General features: G+C 35.5%; 1 protein-coding gene across 7 annotated transcripts in view; it reads left to right on the forward strand.

The window, feature by feature from the left end:
* The window catches only part of RICTOR (RPTOR independent companion of MTOR complex 2), a 117274-nt gene that overhangs the window by 22958 nt on the left and 74175 nt on the right, over window positions 1-20141 (forward strand). For 6 of the 7 annotated variants that reach the window (XM_025436376.3, XM_049109307.1, XM_025436377.3 and 3 more), the window contains one exon: window positions 17481-17578. In XM_025436376.3, coding sequence (XP_025292161.1) covers window positions 17481-17578 — 98 coding nt within the window. Of the gene's footprint in view, window positions 1-13850; window positions 13880-17480; window positions 17579-20141 lie in introns of all 7 variants that reach the window. The other variant, XM_049109309.1, reaches the window with a different exon arrangement.

The raw sequence follows: 20141 nt of genomic DNA on the forward strand, positions 1-20141 counted from the left end.
TTTCCCTGATGATAAGTGATTTTGAACATCTTTTCATGTTTCCATTAGCCATCTATATGTATTCTTTGGAAAAATATCTGTTTATATATTCTGCCAACTTTTAAATTGGGTTATTTGGTTTTTTGGTGTTGACTTCTATCAGTTCCTTATATATTTTGGATATTAACCCTGTATTATATATGCCACTTGCAAATATCTTCTCCCATTCAGTAGGTTCCCTTTCAGTGTTGTTGATTGTTTCCTTCACCGTGTAGAAACATTTTAGTTTTTTAAAAATTTATTTAATTTTTTAATGTTTATTTATAGAGCAGAGTTGGGAGGGACAGAGGGAGGAGAGTCTTAAGCAGACTCCAAGCTGAGCACAGAGCCCAGTGTAGGGGCTCTGATCCATGCAGGGATCCCACAACACTGGGATCATGACCTGAGCTGAAACCAAGTCAGATGTTTAACCAACTGCTCGACCCAGACACCCCAGAAACATTTTATTTTGATGTAGTCCCAATAGTTCATTTTCAGGTTGTGTTAAAGGGTATGATGAAGTGGGAGGAGGAATACACCTTTAAGGGGACATACAAGGAACAGTGGGAAAAAAGGACGACCAAGGCAGTGTAATTACAAACATCAAGGGAGGAAAGGTGGATTTGGCTAATATCTTAGAAAGGCCAGGGAGTTTGAAAAGCTGAGAAGAAGCCCTTGCATTGGGCAGGTAGTAAACTTGGGGACAAGTTTAGTGGAACAGTGGCCTAGATCGATGAAGTTAAGAGGTGATGAGGTAAGAATTAATTAGCTTGAATTTCAAAGAGATTTGGTAAAAGAAAGAAATAGTGTCACTTCAAAAATGGAAAAGACTGGTAGAAGCATTTTTTTTAAAGATAAGTAAAAGAGCTAGTTAGGGAAAGAAAGATGAATGATAAATAATGAATAACTGTTTTAATCGTAGAAATATTAGAATGAGATAAAATGTAGAATAAAAATACAAATGGAAATGTTAGATAACATTGTAACAGATTTCTAACCCACACTAAATGAAATGTCCCACAGCCAAAGTGATTTGTACCCTTTTGCTCCTTTATTAGTTTCAAAGAGGGAAGCCTTTCATTACACTCATAGAAGCCACCTGTCAGACAAATGATCTGAACTATAAATAGTCATGTTGGGTAGAGAAAAATAGAAACGTTAAAAAACAAACAAACAAACAAAAAACCGTAAAAGTACCTGTACAAGCACACAGTACAACTAACTTCTAAATAATTCTAATAGGCTGGGTATATATTACAATTGTCTCATGCTTTAGGTTGAGCTGTTTTTTTACAGGCTTCATTTATATGGGTGCATTGTTTTAGAGGCGAACAGGATTTTTCTCATGTAATAAAAGATTTCTAATTAAGGGGCTGTGGAAAATTATTGAAATTAAAATTATTTTAATTAAAAATGTATGAAGTGCTTTCTTAGAATTCATCTCTTTCTCACTATAAAATTAGACATCAATGGAATACTTAGGCTTATAACAGAGTTATGTACATAAGTACATAAATGTAAATGTACACATTATTTGCAAGTTAATTAAAATTATTGAATTTTACAGGTATCTTTGTAAATATAGTAGATTAAGACATAGAGATTGTAGCACAACATCCGTGATTAAATCTTTGTATGGTAATTACTTTTAATTTTACGATCTTAGAAAATGCTCTAGTTGCAGACAGTAATTTTCATATTGTTTTTCTGACAAAAAATGACAGTAAAATAAATGTCATGACAAAGAGATCTTTGAATGACAGCCACTTCTGTAGATTGGTAAATGTTTTCTTTGTACTCTATGTATTTGTGTATACTTTGTGCTTGTACAAAGTAAAAGTGCTTTGTGGATTTTGTTACGGTTCTCTACCACAGTTATCTCATAACTGTGATATAAGCCCAAGCATTCCATTGACGTCTAATTTTATAGACATCAATGAGAAAGGGTAAGAAATGAATTCTAAGAAAGCACTTCATACTTTTTTTTTTCCTATCAAGCTACTCTTCATTTTCTACCTAAAACACCTGAATCATCTTTACTAGAAAATCTTTATAAATTCACAAATCATTTACCATATAAAAATAATGATGGAACGATTAGAGAATTATTAGGTAAGATAAATAATTTTTGGCTTTAGTTCTTTATCCATCTTTGCAACCTGGGGAAATGGTTTCTGGCGTGAAACCATGTCATGAATAAATACAGTGCTTGGAAGTATGGGGACAGGAGCAGAGAAGGATTAGGAAGGTGATTTTTATGGAGGTAGATAATTTGAATTTCTACCTTTTTCTTTTTATATTCCAAGGTGCTTTCATTTAAAAATGTTGTGTATTTGACTAATTTGAATGGGCGAAGGTAGTTACTTTATTAATTGTATTAAATAAGTTTGTTCTTAGATTCCTTTTCTTTTTTTTTTAATTTATTTTTTATTGGTGTTCAATTTACTAACATACAGAATAACCCCCAGTGCCCGTCACCCATTCACTCCCACTCCCCGCCCTTCTCCCCTTCTACCACCCCTAGTTCGTTTCCCAGAGTTAGCAGTCTTTACGTTCTGTCTCCCTTTCTGATATTTCCCACACATTTCTTCTCCCTTCCCTTATATTCCCTTTCACTAGTATTTATATTCCCCAAATGAATGAGAACATATAATGTTTGTCCTTCTCCGACTGACTTACTTCACTCAGCATAATACCCTCCAGTTCCATCCACGTTGAAGCAAATGGTGGGTATTTGTCATTTCTAATAGCTGAGTAATATTCCATTGTATACATAAACCACATCTTCTTTATCCATTCATCTTTCGTTGGACACCGAGGCTCCTTCCACAGTTTGGCTATCGTGGCCATTGCTGCTATAAACATCAGGGTGCAGGTGTCCTGGCGTTTCATTGCATTTGTATCTTTGGGGTAAATCCCCAACAGTGCAATCGCTGGGTCGTAGGGCAGGTATATTTTTAACTGTTTGAGGAACCTCCACACAGTTTTCCAGAGTGGCTGCACCAGTTCACATTCCCACCAACAGTGTAAGAGGGTTCCCTTTTCTCCGCATCCTCTCCAACATTTGTTGTTTCCTGCCTTGTTAATTTTCCCCATTCTCACCGGTGTGAGGTGGTATCTCATTGTGGTTTTGATTTGTATTTCCCTGATGGCAAGTGATGCAGAGCATTTTCTCATATGCATGTTGGCCATGTCTATGTCTTCCTCTGTGAGATTTCTGTTCATGTCTTTTGCCCATTTCATGATTGGATTCTTTGTTTCTTGGTGTTGAGTTTAATAAGTTCTTTATAGATCTTGGAAACTAGCCCTTTATCTGATATGTCATTTGCAAATATATTCTCCCTTTCTGTAGGTTGTCTTTGAGTTCTGTTGACTGTATCCTTTGCTGTGCAAAAGCTTCTTATCTTGATGAAGTCCCAATAGTTCATTTTTGCTTTTGTTTCTTTTGCCTTCGTGGATGTATCTTGCAAGAAGTTACTATGGCCGAGTTCAAAAAGGGTGTTGCCCGTGTTCTTCTCTAGGATTTTGATGGAATCTTGTCTCACATTTAGATCTTTCATCCATTTTGAGTTTATCTTTGTGTATGGTGAAAGAGAGTGTTCTAGTTTCATTCTTCTGCATGTGGATGTCCAATTTTCCCAGCACCATTTATTGAAGAGACTGTCTTTCTTCCAATGGATAGTCTTTCCTCCTTTATCGAATATTAGTTGACCAAAAAGTTCAGGGTCCACTTCTGGATTCTCTATTCTGTTCCACTGATCTATGCGTCTGTTTTTGTGCCAGTACCACACTGTCTTGATGACCACAGCTTTGTAGTACAACCTGAAATCTGGCATTGTGATGCCCCCAGATATGGTTTTCTTTTTTAAAATTCCCCTGGCTATTCGGGGTCTTTTCTGATTCCACACAAATCTTAAAATAATTTGTTCTAACTCTCTGAAGAAAGTCCACGGTATTTTGATAGGGATTGCATTAAACGTGTATATTGCCCTGGGTAACATTGACATTTTCACAATATTAATTCTGCCAATCCATGAGCATGGAATATTTTTCCATCTCTTTGTGTCTTCCTCAATTTCTTTCAGAAGTGTTCTATAGTTTTGAGGGTATAGATCCTTTACATCTTTGGTTAGGTTTATTCCTAGGTATCTTATGCTTTTGGGTGCAATTGTAAATGGCATTGACTCCTTAATTTCTCTTTCTTCAGTCTCATTGTTAGAAATGTATAGAAATGCCATTGATTTCTGGGCATTGATTTTGTATCCTGCCACGCTACCGAATTGCTGTATGAGTTCTAGCAATCTTGGGGTGGAGACTTTTGGGTTTTCTATGTAGAGTATCATGTCATCGGCGAAGAGGGAGAGTTTGACTTCTTCTTTGCCAATTTGAATGCCTTTAATGTCTTTTTGTTGTCTGATTGCTGAGGTTAGGACTTCCAGTACTATGTTGAACAGCAGTGGTGAGAGTGGACATCCCTGTCTTGTTCCTGATCTTAGGGGAAAGGCTCCCAGTGCTTCCCCATTGAGAATGATATTTGCTGTGGGCTTTTCATAGATGGCTTTTAAGATGTCGAGGAATGTTCCCTCTATCCCTACATTCTGAAGAGTTTTGATCAGGAATGGATGCTGTATTTTGTCAAATGCTTTCTCTGCATCCAATGAGAGGATCATATGGTTCTTGGTTTTTCTCTTACTGATATGATGAATCACATTGATTGTTTTACGGGTGTTGAACCAGCCTTGTGTCCCAGGGATAAATCCTACTTGATCATGGTGAATAATTTTCTTAATGTACTGTTGGATCCTATTGGCCAGTATCTTGTTGAGAATTTTTGCATCCATGTTCATCAGGGATATTGGTCTGTAATTCTCCTTTTTGGTGGGGTCTTTGTCTGGTTTTGGAATTAAGGTGATGCTGGCCTCATAGAGCGAATTTGGAAGTACTCCATCTCTTTCTATCTTTCCAAACAGCTTTAGGATAATAGGTATGGTTTCTTCTTTAAACGTTTGATAAAATTCCCCTGGGAAGCCATCTGGCCCTGGACTCTTGTGTCTTGGGAGGTTTTTGATGACTGCTTCAATTTCCTCCCTGGTTATTGGCCTGTTAAGGTTTTCTATTTCTTCCTGTTCCAGTTTTGGTAGTTTGTGGCTTTCCAGGAATGCGTCCATTTCTCCTAGATTGCCTAATTTATTGGCATATAGCTGTTCATAATATGTTTTTAAAATCGTTTGTATTTCCTTGGTGTTGGTAGTGATCTCTCCTTTCTCATTCATGATTTTATTAATTTGAGTCTTCTCTCTCTTCTTTTTAATAAGGCTGGCTAATGGTTTATCTATCTTATTAATTCTTTCAAAGAACCAACTCCTGGTTCTGTTGATCTGTTCCACAGTTCTTCTGGTCTCGATTTCGTTGAGTTCTGCTCGAATCTTTATTAACTCCCTTCTTCTCTTGGGTGTAGGATCTATTTGCTGTTTTTTCTCTAGCTCCTTTATGTGTAAGGTTAGCTTTCGAATTTGAGTTCTTTCCAGTTTTTGAATGGATGCTTGGATTGCGATGTATTTCCCCCTTAGGACTGCTTTTGCTGCATCCCAAAGATTTTGGATGGTTGTATCTTCATTCTCATTAGTTTCCATGAATCTTTTTAATTCTTCCTTAATTTCTTGGTTGACCCTTTCATCTTTTAGCAGGATGGTCCTTAACCTCCACGTGTTTGAGGTCCTTCCAAACTTCTTGTTGTGATTTAGTTCTAATTTCAAAGCATTATGGTCTGAGAATATGCAGGGGACGATCCCAATCTTTTGGTATCGGTTCAGACCCAATTTGTGACCCAATATGTGGTCTATTCTGGAGAAAGTTCCATGTGCACTTGAGAAGAATGTGTATTCAGTTGAGTTTGGATGTAAAGTTCTGTAGATATCTGTGAAATCCATCTGGTCCAGTGTATCATTAAAGCTCTCGTTTCTTTGGAGATGTTGTGCTTAGAAGACCTATCGAGTATAGAAAGAGCTAGATTGAAGTCACCAAGTATAAGTGTATTATTATCTAAGTATTTCTTCACTTTGGTTAATAATTGATTTATATATTTGGCAGCTCCCACATTCGGGGCATATATATTGAGGATTGTTAAGTCCTCTTGTTGAATAGATCCTTTAAGTATGATATAGTGTCCCTCTTCATCTCTCACTACAGTCTTTGGGGTAAATTGTAGTTTATCTGATATAAGGATGGCTACCCCTGCTTTCTTTTGAGGACCATTCGAATGGTAAATGGTTCTCCAACCTTTTATTTTCAGGCTGTAGGTGTCCTTCTGTCTAAAATGAGTCTCTTGTAGACAGCAAATAGATGGGTCCTGCTTTTTTATCCAGTCTGAAACCCTGCGCCTTTTGATGGGGTCATTAAGCCCGTTCACATTCAGAGTTACTATTGAGAGATATGAATTTAGTGTCGTCATGATAACTATTCAGTCCTTGTTTTTGTGGAACGTTCCACTGAACTTCTTCTTAAAGGGGAATTTTAAGAGTCCCCCTTAAAATTTCTTGCAGAGCTGGTTTGGAGGTCACATATTCTTTTAGTTCCTGCCTGTCTTAGAAGCTCTTTATCTCTCCTTCCATTTTGAATGAGAGCCTTGCTGGATAAAGGATTCTTGGTTGCATGTTCTTCTCATTTAGAAGTAGCAAGATTTGTTTTGGTTAGGTTTAGGGGAATCCTTTTTTTTTTTTTTTTTTTTTAAGATTTTATTTATTCATGAGAGACACAGAGAGAGAGAGAGAGTCAGAGACACAGGCAGAGGGAGAAGTAGGCTCCCTGCAGGGAGCCGATGTGGGACTGGATTTGGGGACTCCAGGATCATGACCTGAGCCAAAGGCAAACGAGGGAGACGTTCAACCACTGAGCCACTCAGGCTTCCCCAGACTTGTAAAATAGATACATTTTAATGCAACATGATCTTTTTTATTCACTCCTCTTTTACATACATCTTTACTGTAGCTATTGTTATAATTATAAGTTAATATTACTTTGTAAATTCTTGTATTTTTATATTCAGAGTTCTGAGGTGGGGACTTCTTTTGTTATAAATGCCATATTGTGCAAAGTCAAGTTAAAGTATCAAATTCCTGTTTATTTTTTTTTTAAGAATTTTTTTTAATTTTTTATTTATTTATGATAGTCACAGAGAGAGAGAGAGAGAGAGAGGCAGAGACACAGGCCGAGGGAGAAGCAGGCTCCATGCACCGGGAGCCCAACGTGGGACTCGATCCCGGGTCTCCAGGATCGCACCCTGGGCCAAAGGCAGGCGCTAAACCGCTGCGCCACCCAGGGATCCCATTCCTGTTTATTTTAAAAGGAGAATAAATGTATTCTGTAATATCTGATAATATAACGAATCTGTTTTTACTTTTTCACTATTTGTTGAATTTACTGAGAGAACTGAATATATATGTATGTTGCTGAATGAATTTTCACAAGTTGAACATCTGTGAAACCAGCACTTAGATCAAGAAACAGAACTTGGTATATTTCAAAGCTTTTATGAATATTTTCTGAATAATATTTTCAGTAATTTTTTTCTAAGTGATTACTGTGTGTCATCCATTGTTCTAGGTATTAGGATGACACAGTAGTGAACTAAAATAGAATGTGGGGAGATAAGTATCAGTCACAAGTAAATGTAATTACAAACTTGTATATGCTAAACGTACATTATCCTATGAAAGGCAGTATGATGAGGCAGACTGTAGAGTGATTATTTGTATTCTGGGGAATAAGAGTAGAAACTAGAATCAGATTGCTTAGGTTCAAATTCTGTTGTCAGTTTTGGTATTTGTGTGGCTTTAGGCAACTAATGTCTCTTGTGACTCATTTCTTAACATGGGGATGAAAATGGTACCCTACCTTAAATGGTTGGTATGGACATTAAAAGATTATTCATGTAAAAATATTAGCATATTTTTGTAGGTTCTCTATATGTATTAGTAATTTATTTTGTCTCAGTGGATGTTTTATAGTGTATCATTCTTATTTGAAAATGATACAGAAGCATACTTCATAAAAGAGCTAATTATGTCTTTAGAGTTCAGATCAAATAATCCAAAGGGATATCAGAATCTACTTTATAACATTGTGGCAGTCTTTGTTGCATGTTTCAAATTTTAGTGTGTTTTGGGGTGCATAGGTGGCTCAGTCAGTTAAGTGTCCCACTCGTGACTTCACCTCAGGTCATGATCTCAGGATCTTGAGATCAAGCCCAAGTTGGGCCTCCCCACTCAGCACACAGCCTGCTTGAAGATTCTTTCCCTCTGCCCTTCCCCCCACTCATGCCTTTGAACTCACTTTCTGTCTCTCTTTCTAAAGTAAATATTAAAAACAATTTTTTTTAGTGTGTATAAGGATCATTGGGGTGCCTCCTGTAAATGCACATTACTATGGGTCCCTTTCTAGGCATGTTTAGCTCTGAAATCAGTATTTTTTATATATTTTTTTTTATTTATACTTATATTTATATTTCTTAGGGACACAAATTTGAAAATCACTGGCCAGTTGTAAGTATCTTTTGTATGTATGTGGGCCAAATTTCAAATTATTTTGTCTTAGCATTTTAACATAGAACATTATGAGGTGTTTGTTGTTATTGTTTCTGGTGCATCTGCTTATTACTACAAATGGTAAAAAAAGTTTCCCTAAATCTATACTTGCTCTAGTATTCTCTATTAGTAAGTAGTATCATACTTCAGGTTATCCAGTTGAGAAACCTGGATTTATCCTTGATTCCTCCTTCTACCTTTCCTTCTGTAAGAATCCTCTACTTTTCTTCGATCTCTGGTTTCATTACTGATGAAGTTTCTTGCATGGAAGATATTGTAACATGCCTTTCTCCTCCCTACAGTCTGTTTTCCAAAGTTGTCAGAATTTCTAAAACGCAGAACTGATTATGCTGTCTACTTGCATAAATGTTTCCCTTAGTAATTACCCTTTGCCCAAAGGTTCCTAAGTTTCTTAGTATATGTTATAAGGCCATTGGAATGCATCTTCCCTTTATTTTATTCTTCCCTATCACCTTGTTTCTGGGAATGCAGAATTTCTTGTTGTTTCCTAAGGAAAATAGCATTTTTTTCATGTTTCTGTGTTGTTTAATCATGCTGCTCTTTTCCATCTTATGTCTCCTGTTGTCAGTCTTTCTTTCAGTGGGTCTTTATTGGGTTGTCAATAAAGAGAACCCACCCTGTGCCTGGCATTGTGTCAGAGGCCAGGCATGCATGTGTGAAAAAAGACAGGTTTCTTTTTCTCACTTGTCTTATTGTCTAGTGAAGTCTGTCAGGCCCTTTTCTTTTCTTTTGTTCTCACAATCCAATCTCTCTGTTATATACTATTAAGTGTTTATGTGCTTATCTTTTCTCATTTAATTTTGATCTCCAGGGCTGAGACCATGTCTTATGTTTATTAATATTTCTTGCCTATAGCATTGGCACAGTATATGGCATATAGTCATCACTGAAATGTATAATTGAATAAAACTTAGAAATCTAAATACAGAGCTACTTCCAGAATAGGTCAAAGCTATCCTTTATAGAACACAATTATATTTTTAATTATATAAGTAGTAAAATGGTTATGTACAATCCAGTGGGGAAACCTGTGCTCCTACTATATTATTCCCATTATATAATCTTAATGTTACGATTTTTTTCTTTAGGGGCATTGGGAAGAATATTCTGTCATTTAAAGTTAAATTTAAAAATATTTTAAGCCATTTATATTTTTTTAAGATTAAAGTTTTTTTAGAGAGAGAACAAGAGAGTGCAAGCAGGGGAGGGGCAGAGAGAGAGAGAATCTCAAGCAGGCTTCACACACAGCACAGAGCCTGACTTGGGGCTTGATCTCATGACCCTGAGATCATGACCTGAGCCAGAATCAAGAGTCATATGCTTACCTGACTGAGCCATCCAGATGCCCCAATTTTTTAATAATTTATTCAAAGTTATGATTTGAGATAAAGATTATAGAATGTATAATTCTAATTGTTAAGACTATATATTCTTTTAAAATTTTAATTAACAAATCTGTATTATTAGTTTCAGAGATATTCATACATCTTTTAATAGAAGTTCTGGTCAAAGGGGTGCCTGCGTGGCTCAGTGGTTATGGTTTGGCTCAGAGCATGATCCTGGGATCCTGAGATTGAGTCCTGCATCAGGCTCCCTATGGGGAGCCTCCTTTTCCCTCTGCTTACGTCTCTGCCTCTCTCTCTCTTTGTGTCTCTCATGAATAAATAAATAAAATCTTTCTTTAAAAAAAAAAAGTTCTGTTCAAAGGAATCATTTACACCAGGCTCTATTTTTCATATTCTGTACCTTGAGCAATCCTGGCCTGTATCTTAAAGTTATTATATAACATGCTTGTAGTAAACCAATTGAAGACATGATTTTTGTTCCTACCATTGTAAACCAGTCACATCAGCGAACTGGTAGCTATCGCTTACTTAATTTATCCAGTCAAAGGTACAAAATGATAACCTTCAACAAGGACCTCCCCCCCCATTGATATATAAATCTTTTCCCCTTGAAGTCACTTAAAATGAGCAGTTCTTTGGAATTCTAAAAAGGAAGATGTATTTTTGAATAAATAGGGAAAAGTGTGAGGTGAGGTAACTTGGACAATCCAAAATTGAAGTGGATGGAAAGAGATCTGAACCCCTCAGTCATTGGGAAGACAATCTCAAAATGTTACAGATCAGTAGAAGTTGCTTCACCTCTTCCTGCCGTCATTATTTATACAAGTAGGACATGGGAATAAGAACTCAGCAAGTGTTCTCTTCTATTCTTGGGCAAAAAGAAATAGAATGCAGGTCTTATAAGAAAAAAAATTTGTGAGAGAGAGCGAACTTGCACAAGCAGGGGGAGGGGCAGAGGGAGAGAGAATTCTAAGCAGACTCTGTACTTACTTACTGGGGAGCCAGACATGAGGCTTGATCTCAAGACTTTGAGATCATGACCTGAGCCAAAACCAAGAGTCAATCAACCAAGCCATTCAGGCACCCCATGTAAGAAAATCTTATTAACAATAGTTGAAGTCTAACTATACTTAGAGTGATTTCATTTACAATACAATGTGGGATACTTTGCAGGGTCAAAGGAGGTAGTATTAATAATTATAGTGAAACAATAGGTGTAAATTGAAAGCTAGGCAGATGCGATAGCTACACTATCATAACTGCTACAATAGTGGTATGAAGGATGTGTCATGGGAACATAAAGAAGGGAGCTTATAGGTTAGGGAAAACCTTTATCTGTCTGAGCAAGACTTTGAGAATGAGAAGGATTTTTGCCCAAATTGGCTAGACAGAGGGCAGGCCAGGCTCAAGAAACCTAGTGCCATCTACCCATTAGCCATGCCTCTATCCAGAACATTCCCTCTCAGAGGATGCTTCAGGTCCATCATTTTCTAAAACAACTCTGTATGAAAACTTTCAGTTTTTAGTATGATAAACCTAACATTTTAGATTATAATTAAAGTGGTTCGCTGGCAGTAGTAATTGATAGATTTTCCTTGCACATGTCTACTACAGTATTTATATTTAAAATATGTCAATGATTAAAAGATTATTACGTGCTATGGAGAGGAAACATTTTCAGTATGTGAGGGAAGATGATACCTGTTGCATTCCATATGGTTACACCAGAACAAATGGATGAAAGTTAGAAAGGGGCATATTTTGTCATTGGTATAAGAAAAAATATTCTCCTATGCAATCCAAAGGTTAAAGCAGGCTCTCCTGGAAGTTCTGAGTTCTCTGCATTAGAGGTAAAAGGAAAGTCCTTTTCTCAGGATGCTATCAGTGGGATACATCCTTTCTCTACTAAATTATCTCTTTGATAATAATAATTGTTAGAGTTTCAGGAAATGTCAGGGCTTGAAGCAGTTTTTCCTCAACTTTTTGATCTATGAGTAAGGGTGAGAAGATGCTTTCCCAGTGTCTTTGTGGAGGGGGACAGATTTGCTGCTGGCTTTTGCAAAAGTAATACCAACCATAGTAATTCCCATATACTTTTAATCATTAATGTCTGCTTCCAGTAATCCTAGATAATATTAAAGACATTAAGCACTTACTGGTTTATCTAGTCAAGTTTAACATTGTCATATTAAATTTTTATGCCCCCTACTTCACTAGCTTGTTGCTTACTAGCATTTTTTCAGGTATATTCACAAATAAATGACTGAAAATATTGTTCAACTCTGCTCCCACTTCTGATTCCTCTTTGAAATTGTCAAGAAGGCAAATAGGATAACAGTTTCTACCTTAAAAATGAGCAAACAAGGGATCCCTGGGTGGCTCAGTGGTTTAGTGCCTGCCTTTGGCCCAGGGCATGATCCTGGAGTCCTGGGATTGAGTCCCGCGTCAGGCTCCTGGCATGGAGCCTGCTTCTCCCTCGGCCTATGTCTCTGCCTCTCTCTCTCTCTCATGAATAAATAAATAAAATCTTTAAAAGAAAATGAGCAAACAAACAAATCTTGGATCATAAAAGTAATGCTTTAAAACATAAAAACTCAATAATTTAAACAAACCAATGTGAGTGTTGAACATTTAACTTGGGCCAAGCACAAAATTTTCACAATTCATAAAAATTGTTTTTACAAAAAAAAATTTTTTAATTATATTTTCTACTACTTATTGGGTATTTGTTATGGGCTGGGCACTGTGCTGAGCACCTCACATCTTTTAACAGTGCTTTCTCAAGGTAAGTAATTAGTATTTTCACTATAGGTAGGAAAAATTGGATGCCCACAAGATTAAGTGACTTAGCCAGAGCTGTGTGGTTTGTAGGTGAATAAATTGATTCAAATCTAGGTGTTTTCATTCCATAGTTGTTTACGATACTCCCAAATAACTGTATGCCGGTAATTTCTGGTCATTTACTATGTGTATTTGAACCTTAATTTATTTAAAAATCAATTGTATGTTGTATGTTTATTGACAGGTAAAGATATATAAACTTTATTGCAGTATGTTACAAACCAGTAAATATTGAAAACATTTTAAAGTAAATACATGTTTACTCGCACAAGTATATACATCTGTGTGTGTGCACCTACATGGAGAATTGGGCTGGAGGGAAATGAGTGTATATGTATATGTATGTAGATACATTGATCTAGATAAAAGGTTTGTCTCCTGTAGTTTTCTCTTGATGTTTTTCGTATGTATGTGTATATGCATATGTGTTTATTAAATAATACTAAATCACTAGATATTTAGAATTGACTACAGTTATTCCATTACCCCTGGAGAGATTCATCAGGAACACTCAGGATTTATAAGTTACACAATAAGAGGAAAAGAGCCACTGCCATTCTACTGGTTCTTTTGTGTTTTGCTTCCTTGCTTTTGAATGGTTTGCCATTATAGCCAGCCAGCCACAATTTTTTTCCCCTTAGGCAGCTGTGGGTTTCCTAAATATCCTGATTATCTCATTTGTGCTTTATATTTCTCACATAGCACTGTTATCAGTAGATAGTTTTGAAGAAGCTAAATTGGAAACATTAATGAGAGTAGGAAAAACAAAAGAGGTAAACTTTTTCCTAAATTTCTTTTTGCTTCTTCCCCATATGCTCCAGCACCCAGTAAAAACCACATTGAGCTTGGTTTTCCCAATACTCCTCCTAGTTTAAGTTCTGACTATCTAGTACAGGGGTTGGTAGACTATAATCCACTTTGTTGAAATAAAGCCACGTTCATTGTACAAATGCTTTTTTGGTACAACAGCAGAGTTTAGTAGTTGCAACAGAGACTTTATGTCCTGCAAAATTTAAAATTCTTACTGTCTGGATCTTTACAGAAAAAGTTTGCAGACTCCTGATCTAGCAGGTAAGGAAGAAACCAAGGATTTCTGATTTCATTTCCAGGGGACTTTAACCTGTTATTTACATGGGAACATTGTAGCACATGAGCATTACATAGTATTTCATTGTAAATGGCCCTGAATCGGTTTAGGAAGTACCATAGTTTCTGGGAGGAAACAGCTTGCTTTTCAGCAAATATGTTATGAGGAAACTTTGAAAGCTGTTGGTAGTTGGGGGTTCCTAGGAATTAATTATGTAAAAAATAAGGAGGGTAAGGAAAAGGAAGGAGAAAGGCTGGTTTATTTTGAATTAGATTGACAACTGTAACACCTGTATTATTTGTGTGTTATGTTCATTTTATGTCATTATTCATTAGGCAGACATTTGATCCAGTGTTGACTTCTTACCACCTGTTGATTTTCAGATTGTGCGTATGGAGATTTTTTGTTGTTGTTGTTACTGTTGTTTTCTTCCACTTGTATTTAGGCTTTATTAAATGAAGGATGTCTCTTGCTCAGTGATTGATACATTTCACCTAAAATAGTACTTGACTATAATAAATGTTTAAATATTATTTGTTGACTGAATGAACTCAGATTTTATACGAGATTTTATTTTTGTTACAAGGTTGTGGTTTTTCAAAAATGTCTATAATCAGTTTGTACCTAGAAAATAGCCAATAATGAAATCTACAAACCTTTGTGAAGAATAAATCTTTACAGACTAATGATCTTAACTCTTGGCCCAATCAGATCATTACATAATAATATCTGTGTCATCACTTCAGTGAAGCATTGGTGCCTGAAAATCTTTACAAGTTGATATGAACTGGTTAGTTACACATTTCCATTAGGTGAATTTCACACTAGCTTTAATGACTTTAACTCTGATTTTGCTACTGGTGTAGGTTCTAAATACCATGAGGGTTGTTATAAAATTTGTATAAAAGTTCTCAAATATAGTTTAATCATTTGACACCATTGGCTTACTTATAATTTTTCTTCTTTAATCTTTCCAGATACCATTTATAATAATGAAAAGATACTACTAAATACTAACATTGACTTATTCATGGGCCCTTGCAGTTCTTTTTAGTGAAATCTGATTCCACCTAGTGATGAGCTGTTTTTATTCCACTTTTAAGATAACTTCAAAGTCACTAATTACAAAGACATGTTCTCAACAACATTAGATTGAGTTACACTGGAATTTAAAAATATTTATATATCATCCAAAATTTGTAGGAGATACTCTAAAATCAAAAGATCTCAGTATGTAGCAATTTTAAAGTGCTTGGAAATAGCTGGGATATGTAGTGTGCTTAGTGGTTTGGCACTAACCAATTTGTGGTTGTCATGGCTAACACTGAGTATAACAGAATGGAGGAAAATAGGCAGATACAAGCTAAATGTAAAATAGGACAATGCAGTTTCATTTGCTGAGAAAAGCAGTAATTCAAAACAAATAGTTCTTTGGCTTTGTTTTAACAGATAAAAACCTCAAAGTTATCATGGCTCTTAGATTAAAATATCAGCAATGTGATACTCTTTATACTTTTTTTTCTTCTTCTTTAGCTTGTCCTTTTTTTTTTTTTTTTTTTTTTTTTTTTTAAGAAATAGGATGCTGAGTACATTAGAAAAAGAGTTTGTAGCAGCCTGTGGAAATTGACACTCTATTCCAGGGAGGTTGGTAGACTATCAACCACAGGACTACTTACGTGGCTATAGCCCATTTTTGTAAAGCAAGTGAGCTAAGATTTTTACTTTTTTTTTTTTTTAAGATTTTATTTATTAATGAGAGATACAGAGAGGCAGAGACATAGGCAGAGGGAGAAGCAGACTGCTTGCGGGGACCATGATGCGGGACTTGATCCCCGGACTCTGGGATCATGCCCTGAGCCAAAGGCAGATGCTCAACCGCTGAGCAACTCAGGTGCCCTTGTTTTTACATTTTTAAAGCAATTTATTTTCTTTTAGTATTTTGAAGATGTTGCTCTACTATCTTCTCATTTGCCTTGTTTCCCATGAGAAATCTTGCTCTAACCTTTTCTTTGTTCCTCTCCATGTAACTTTTTTATAGTATAATTACTTTTAAGGTTTTCTCTGCCAGTGGTTTTGAGCAATGTGATTATGTACTTTGGTTTAGTTTTCTTCATGTTTTTATGCTTGGGATTGGTTGAACTTCCTAGGTTTATTGGCTTATTTTCATCAACTTTGGAAAGTTTTCATTCATTATTTCTTAAAATAATTTTTCTGTCCTCCATTACTTTCCTTTGAAGTCTACTGTTAATACATTTTGTCATTATATTAGGCTACTTGAAGTCCTTCAGTTCTCTGAAGTTCATTTATTTTTTCTCTTTGTATTACATTTTAGATAATTTCAATTGCTTTGTCTTTAAGTTTGCAGTTTTTATCTTCTATAAAAGTTATGCATTTATTCCCATCTGACATATTTCATTTAGACCTAGTTTTAATTTCCAGAAATTCAATTTGAGTGATTTTTATACCTTTCATCCCTCTCCTGAAGTTTTTGTACATATAAACCATAGTTATAAAAACTGTTTTAATGTTCTTTTCTACTAATTCAAACATCTTTGTTAGTTCTGGGTCATTTTCTGTGATTAATTTTTCTGCTTATTATAGATCATATTTTCCTGCTTTGCATGTCTGACAAATTTTGACTGGCTCTTAAACATTGTGAATTTTGACTTGTTAGTACTTCATATTTTTTCATTTCTTATAAATCTTGACCTTTGGTCTGAGACACAGTTATTGGAAATCTTTGAATTCTTTCAAGTCTTGCTTTGAAGATGTGGTAGGGGGCATAAAAGAAGTGTTTAGTATATATCTGATTGTTCCCTACTACCTTAACCAAGCATGTTTCTGAATACTCTTTAACCAATGCACATGAACTGTACAGATTTTCAGTCCGGCTGTTAGGAACAGCCACTGCTCCCTGTCATATGTGAACACAGGCTACTTTCCTTTTAATTCTTTTGAGTAGCTAATTTCTTCACACATGCACACCAGTTATTGCTATATGGATTACCTGAGGTGCCCCTTTGCGGATCTTCAGAGTTCTCTTGTGTAATGCTCTTTTCCAGTTCTTCTTGATCTCCTTGGACCCTGAGCTCTGTCTTTAAATTGTTTGCCTGGATTTCTGCTTTCAGCACCAAAGCCTGGAAACTTAAGACAGTTAGCTGGGGCAATTGTAGGGCACACTTGTGTGTTTCTCATCTCTCAGGGATCACTATGGTTTACTTCCTGATGTTGAGTGTTCTGAGAATTATAGTTTCATATATTTTGTCCTGTTTTTTTGGTTGATTCGAGTATATTGATGCTTGTTGTAGCCAGAAGTAATAGTTGGATGTTGAAATTTAAGATTTAGTGGTTAAATAATTCCAGGTAATGATACACCATAGGTATAAGTGGAGTAGAGGTGTGAAGGTCATTTAATGAGTCATCCACATGGACTTTGAAGTCACCTAAGTAGATGGATTTGAGATAGAGAAGAAGATTTTAAACCAAGAGCCAAAGTTGTGGAGTTTTAATACTGCATGTTTTATGTGTTTGTCTAGGAAAATACTTTTCTAAGATTATGCTAATTTGTCTTGTCTTTTCTTCTAGAACCTTCTGACAACTTAAGGGAGATTCTCCAAAATGTGGCCAAATTGCAAGGAGTATCAAATATGAGAAAACTAGGCCATCTGAATAACTTTACTAAGGTAAGTAACTCATCTAAAATCTTTGTTCCTTATTATACTTACCTTAGATCACTTTCTAGCTATCATTAAAAAGAAATTCTTGAGTAGTCACCTAACATTAGTGCTTTCCTCTGACACTTCTCATAGATTTTGCCATGTGTTATTAATGTCAGTGTATTTGAATAATGAAAGTATTGTGTGCTTGTTGTAGAAGATTTGGTAGTTTCAGAAAAAAGAATAAAGAAAAAAAGTCACTAAGAAGTCCATAATCTGGTCTTCACTGTTTTTCACATGTTTCTTTTACCTTTTTAATACTCATTTTTATGTGATAATATATAATAAATGCTCATACATAAGCACCTGTGTGTGTTGCATTTTATAGGCCTACCCATAATTCCAAGAAAAATATTAAAACAATGTCTCTTTTTTCTCTGATACTCTGTTTCCATTTTCTGGATCTCAATTAGAGCCCGGGATGAATTCAGGGACTCTCATCCCAAATAAATATTGACTTGATCTTTTTTAGAAGCCAAGAATTCTTGACTTTGATAGATGGAATGTATGTTTTTGAGCCTGGTAATGCTGCTGGACAGCCAACTCTTATAAACACTAAAATGCCTCTATTTGAGGTGATGCCGTAAATAGGAAACAGAATGGTTCCCTTGGGAAAAAAATTTTTTTTTTTAGTTGACTCAATATACATTGTTCTGCTACATTTAAAATTTGGGATTTATTACATAGTTTAATCCCTTAAAAGTATGATCCATAGACCAGCAGCATTGGTGTCACATTGGAGCTTGTTTGAAATTACTTGGAGCTTGTTTGAAATTACTATGTTTGGCTCCACCCCAGACTTACTGAATCAGAATCTACATTATAATAAAAATTCTCAAGTGAATTTATGTATACATTAAAGTTTGAGTAGTACTCTTTTAATTCTTCCACAATGTTCCAATTCTTTGCTATCTAATAATTAGCCTATGGCTTGAGATTTATTTTACTTCACAGAAATAAAAGATGAGAATATAGTCACTATGTAACAGAATTGTTTTTTCAATATGGTGATGTGCAATAAATATAAAATAGATTAGGTTTTTATTTCATAGTTAAAGAAGCAAGTATGTATGCATTTATTTTTCTTATTTATTTATTTATTTATTTATTTATTTTTAATTTTTTATTTTTTTATTTATTTATTTTTATTTATGATAGAGAGAGAGAGAGAGGCAGAGACATAGGCAGAGGGAGAAGCCGGCTCCATGCACTGGGAGCCCGACGTGGGATTCGATCCCGGGTCTCCAGGATCTCACGCCCTGGGCCAAAGGCAGGCGCCAAACTGCTGTGCCACCCAGGGATCCCTGCATTTATTTTTTTTTAGTGAAGTTTTGGAATATTCTGGCACATTTTTTTATGTAACAAACGAGAAAATTATTTTATATGTGGGACAAGAAAATGATATTTTAATCTTTTATTTTTTAAAGATTTTATTTATTTATTGATGAGAGACACAGAGAGAGAGACAGAGACACAGGCAGAGGGAGAAGCAGGCTCCATGCAGGGAGCCCGATGTGGGACTTGATCCCGGGACTTCAGGATTACACCCTGGGCCGAAGGCAGGCATTAAACTGCCAAGCCACCCAGGCATCCTCCCAAAAGTGATATTTTTAAAATGACTTTTGAAAACATTGAATAGGTGCTTGAGAAAGAGTTTTTCAAAAAATTCCTAGGTATCTTTCCATTTTTAATGAATGTAATGAAAGTCTTCAAATGCATACTTCTTCAATATGCTCATCAGATAATGTCAAGTCTTTTATATCCAAAATTCTTTCAGAATTGTAAATTGTATTTCCTGGTTTCACTCCCTTGTATTAAATTTCCCAGTTTTATCTCACCATTCTTAACTCTAGTAAGTCTTACCACTTGCCTTGATTTAACTGTTAAAAACAATTTAATGTGTGTTTATGTCCTGTTTGAACTTATGGTTCCTGTCATAATCAAATTGACAGATAGATACATAGTTCCACATCTTTTGCCAGCTGGGATTCTGAAAGTTGGGAATACATGTAAAGATGGCAGTTATTATTATTATTTTTTTTTATGTCACTCTGGCACTAGTATGGGTCCTAAAACAATATTAAGAATCAAGAACAGTGGGATCCCTGGGTGGCACAGCGGTTTAGCGCCTGCCTTTGGCCCAGGGCGCGATCCTGGAGACCCGGGATCGAATCCCACGTCGGGCTCCCGGTGCTTGGAGCCTGCTTCTCTCTCTGCCTATGTCTCTGCCTCTCTCTCTCTCTTTCTCTGTGACTATCATAAATAAATATAAATTTAAAAAAAAAAAAGAATCAAGAACAGTAACTTCCAGTAGAAATGTAATGTGAACCACAAATATAATTTAAAATTTTCTAGTACTATATTTCGAAAGGAAAAGAAAGTATGTGAAATTATTTTTTAATAATACATTTTCTTTAATCCAGTATATCCAAATAATTACCATTGATGTAATTAGTATAAAATATTAATGAAATATTTAACATTTTTTATACTAAGTCTTTGAAATCAAGTATGTATGTTATGCTTATAG

This window comes from Canis lupus, chromosome 4, assembly GCF_003254725.2.
Source record: "Canis lupus dingo isolate Sandy chromosome 4, ASM325472v2, whole genome shotgun sequence".
Taxonomy (NCBI): domain Eukaryota; kingdom Metazoa; phylum Chordata; class Mammalia; order Carnivora; family Canidae; genus Canis; species Canis lupus.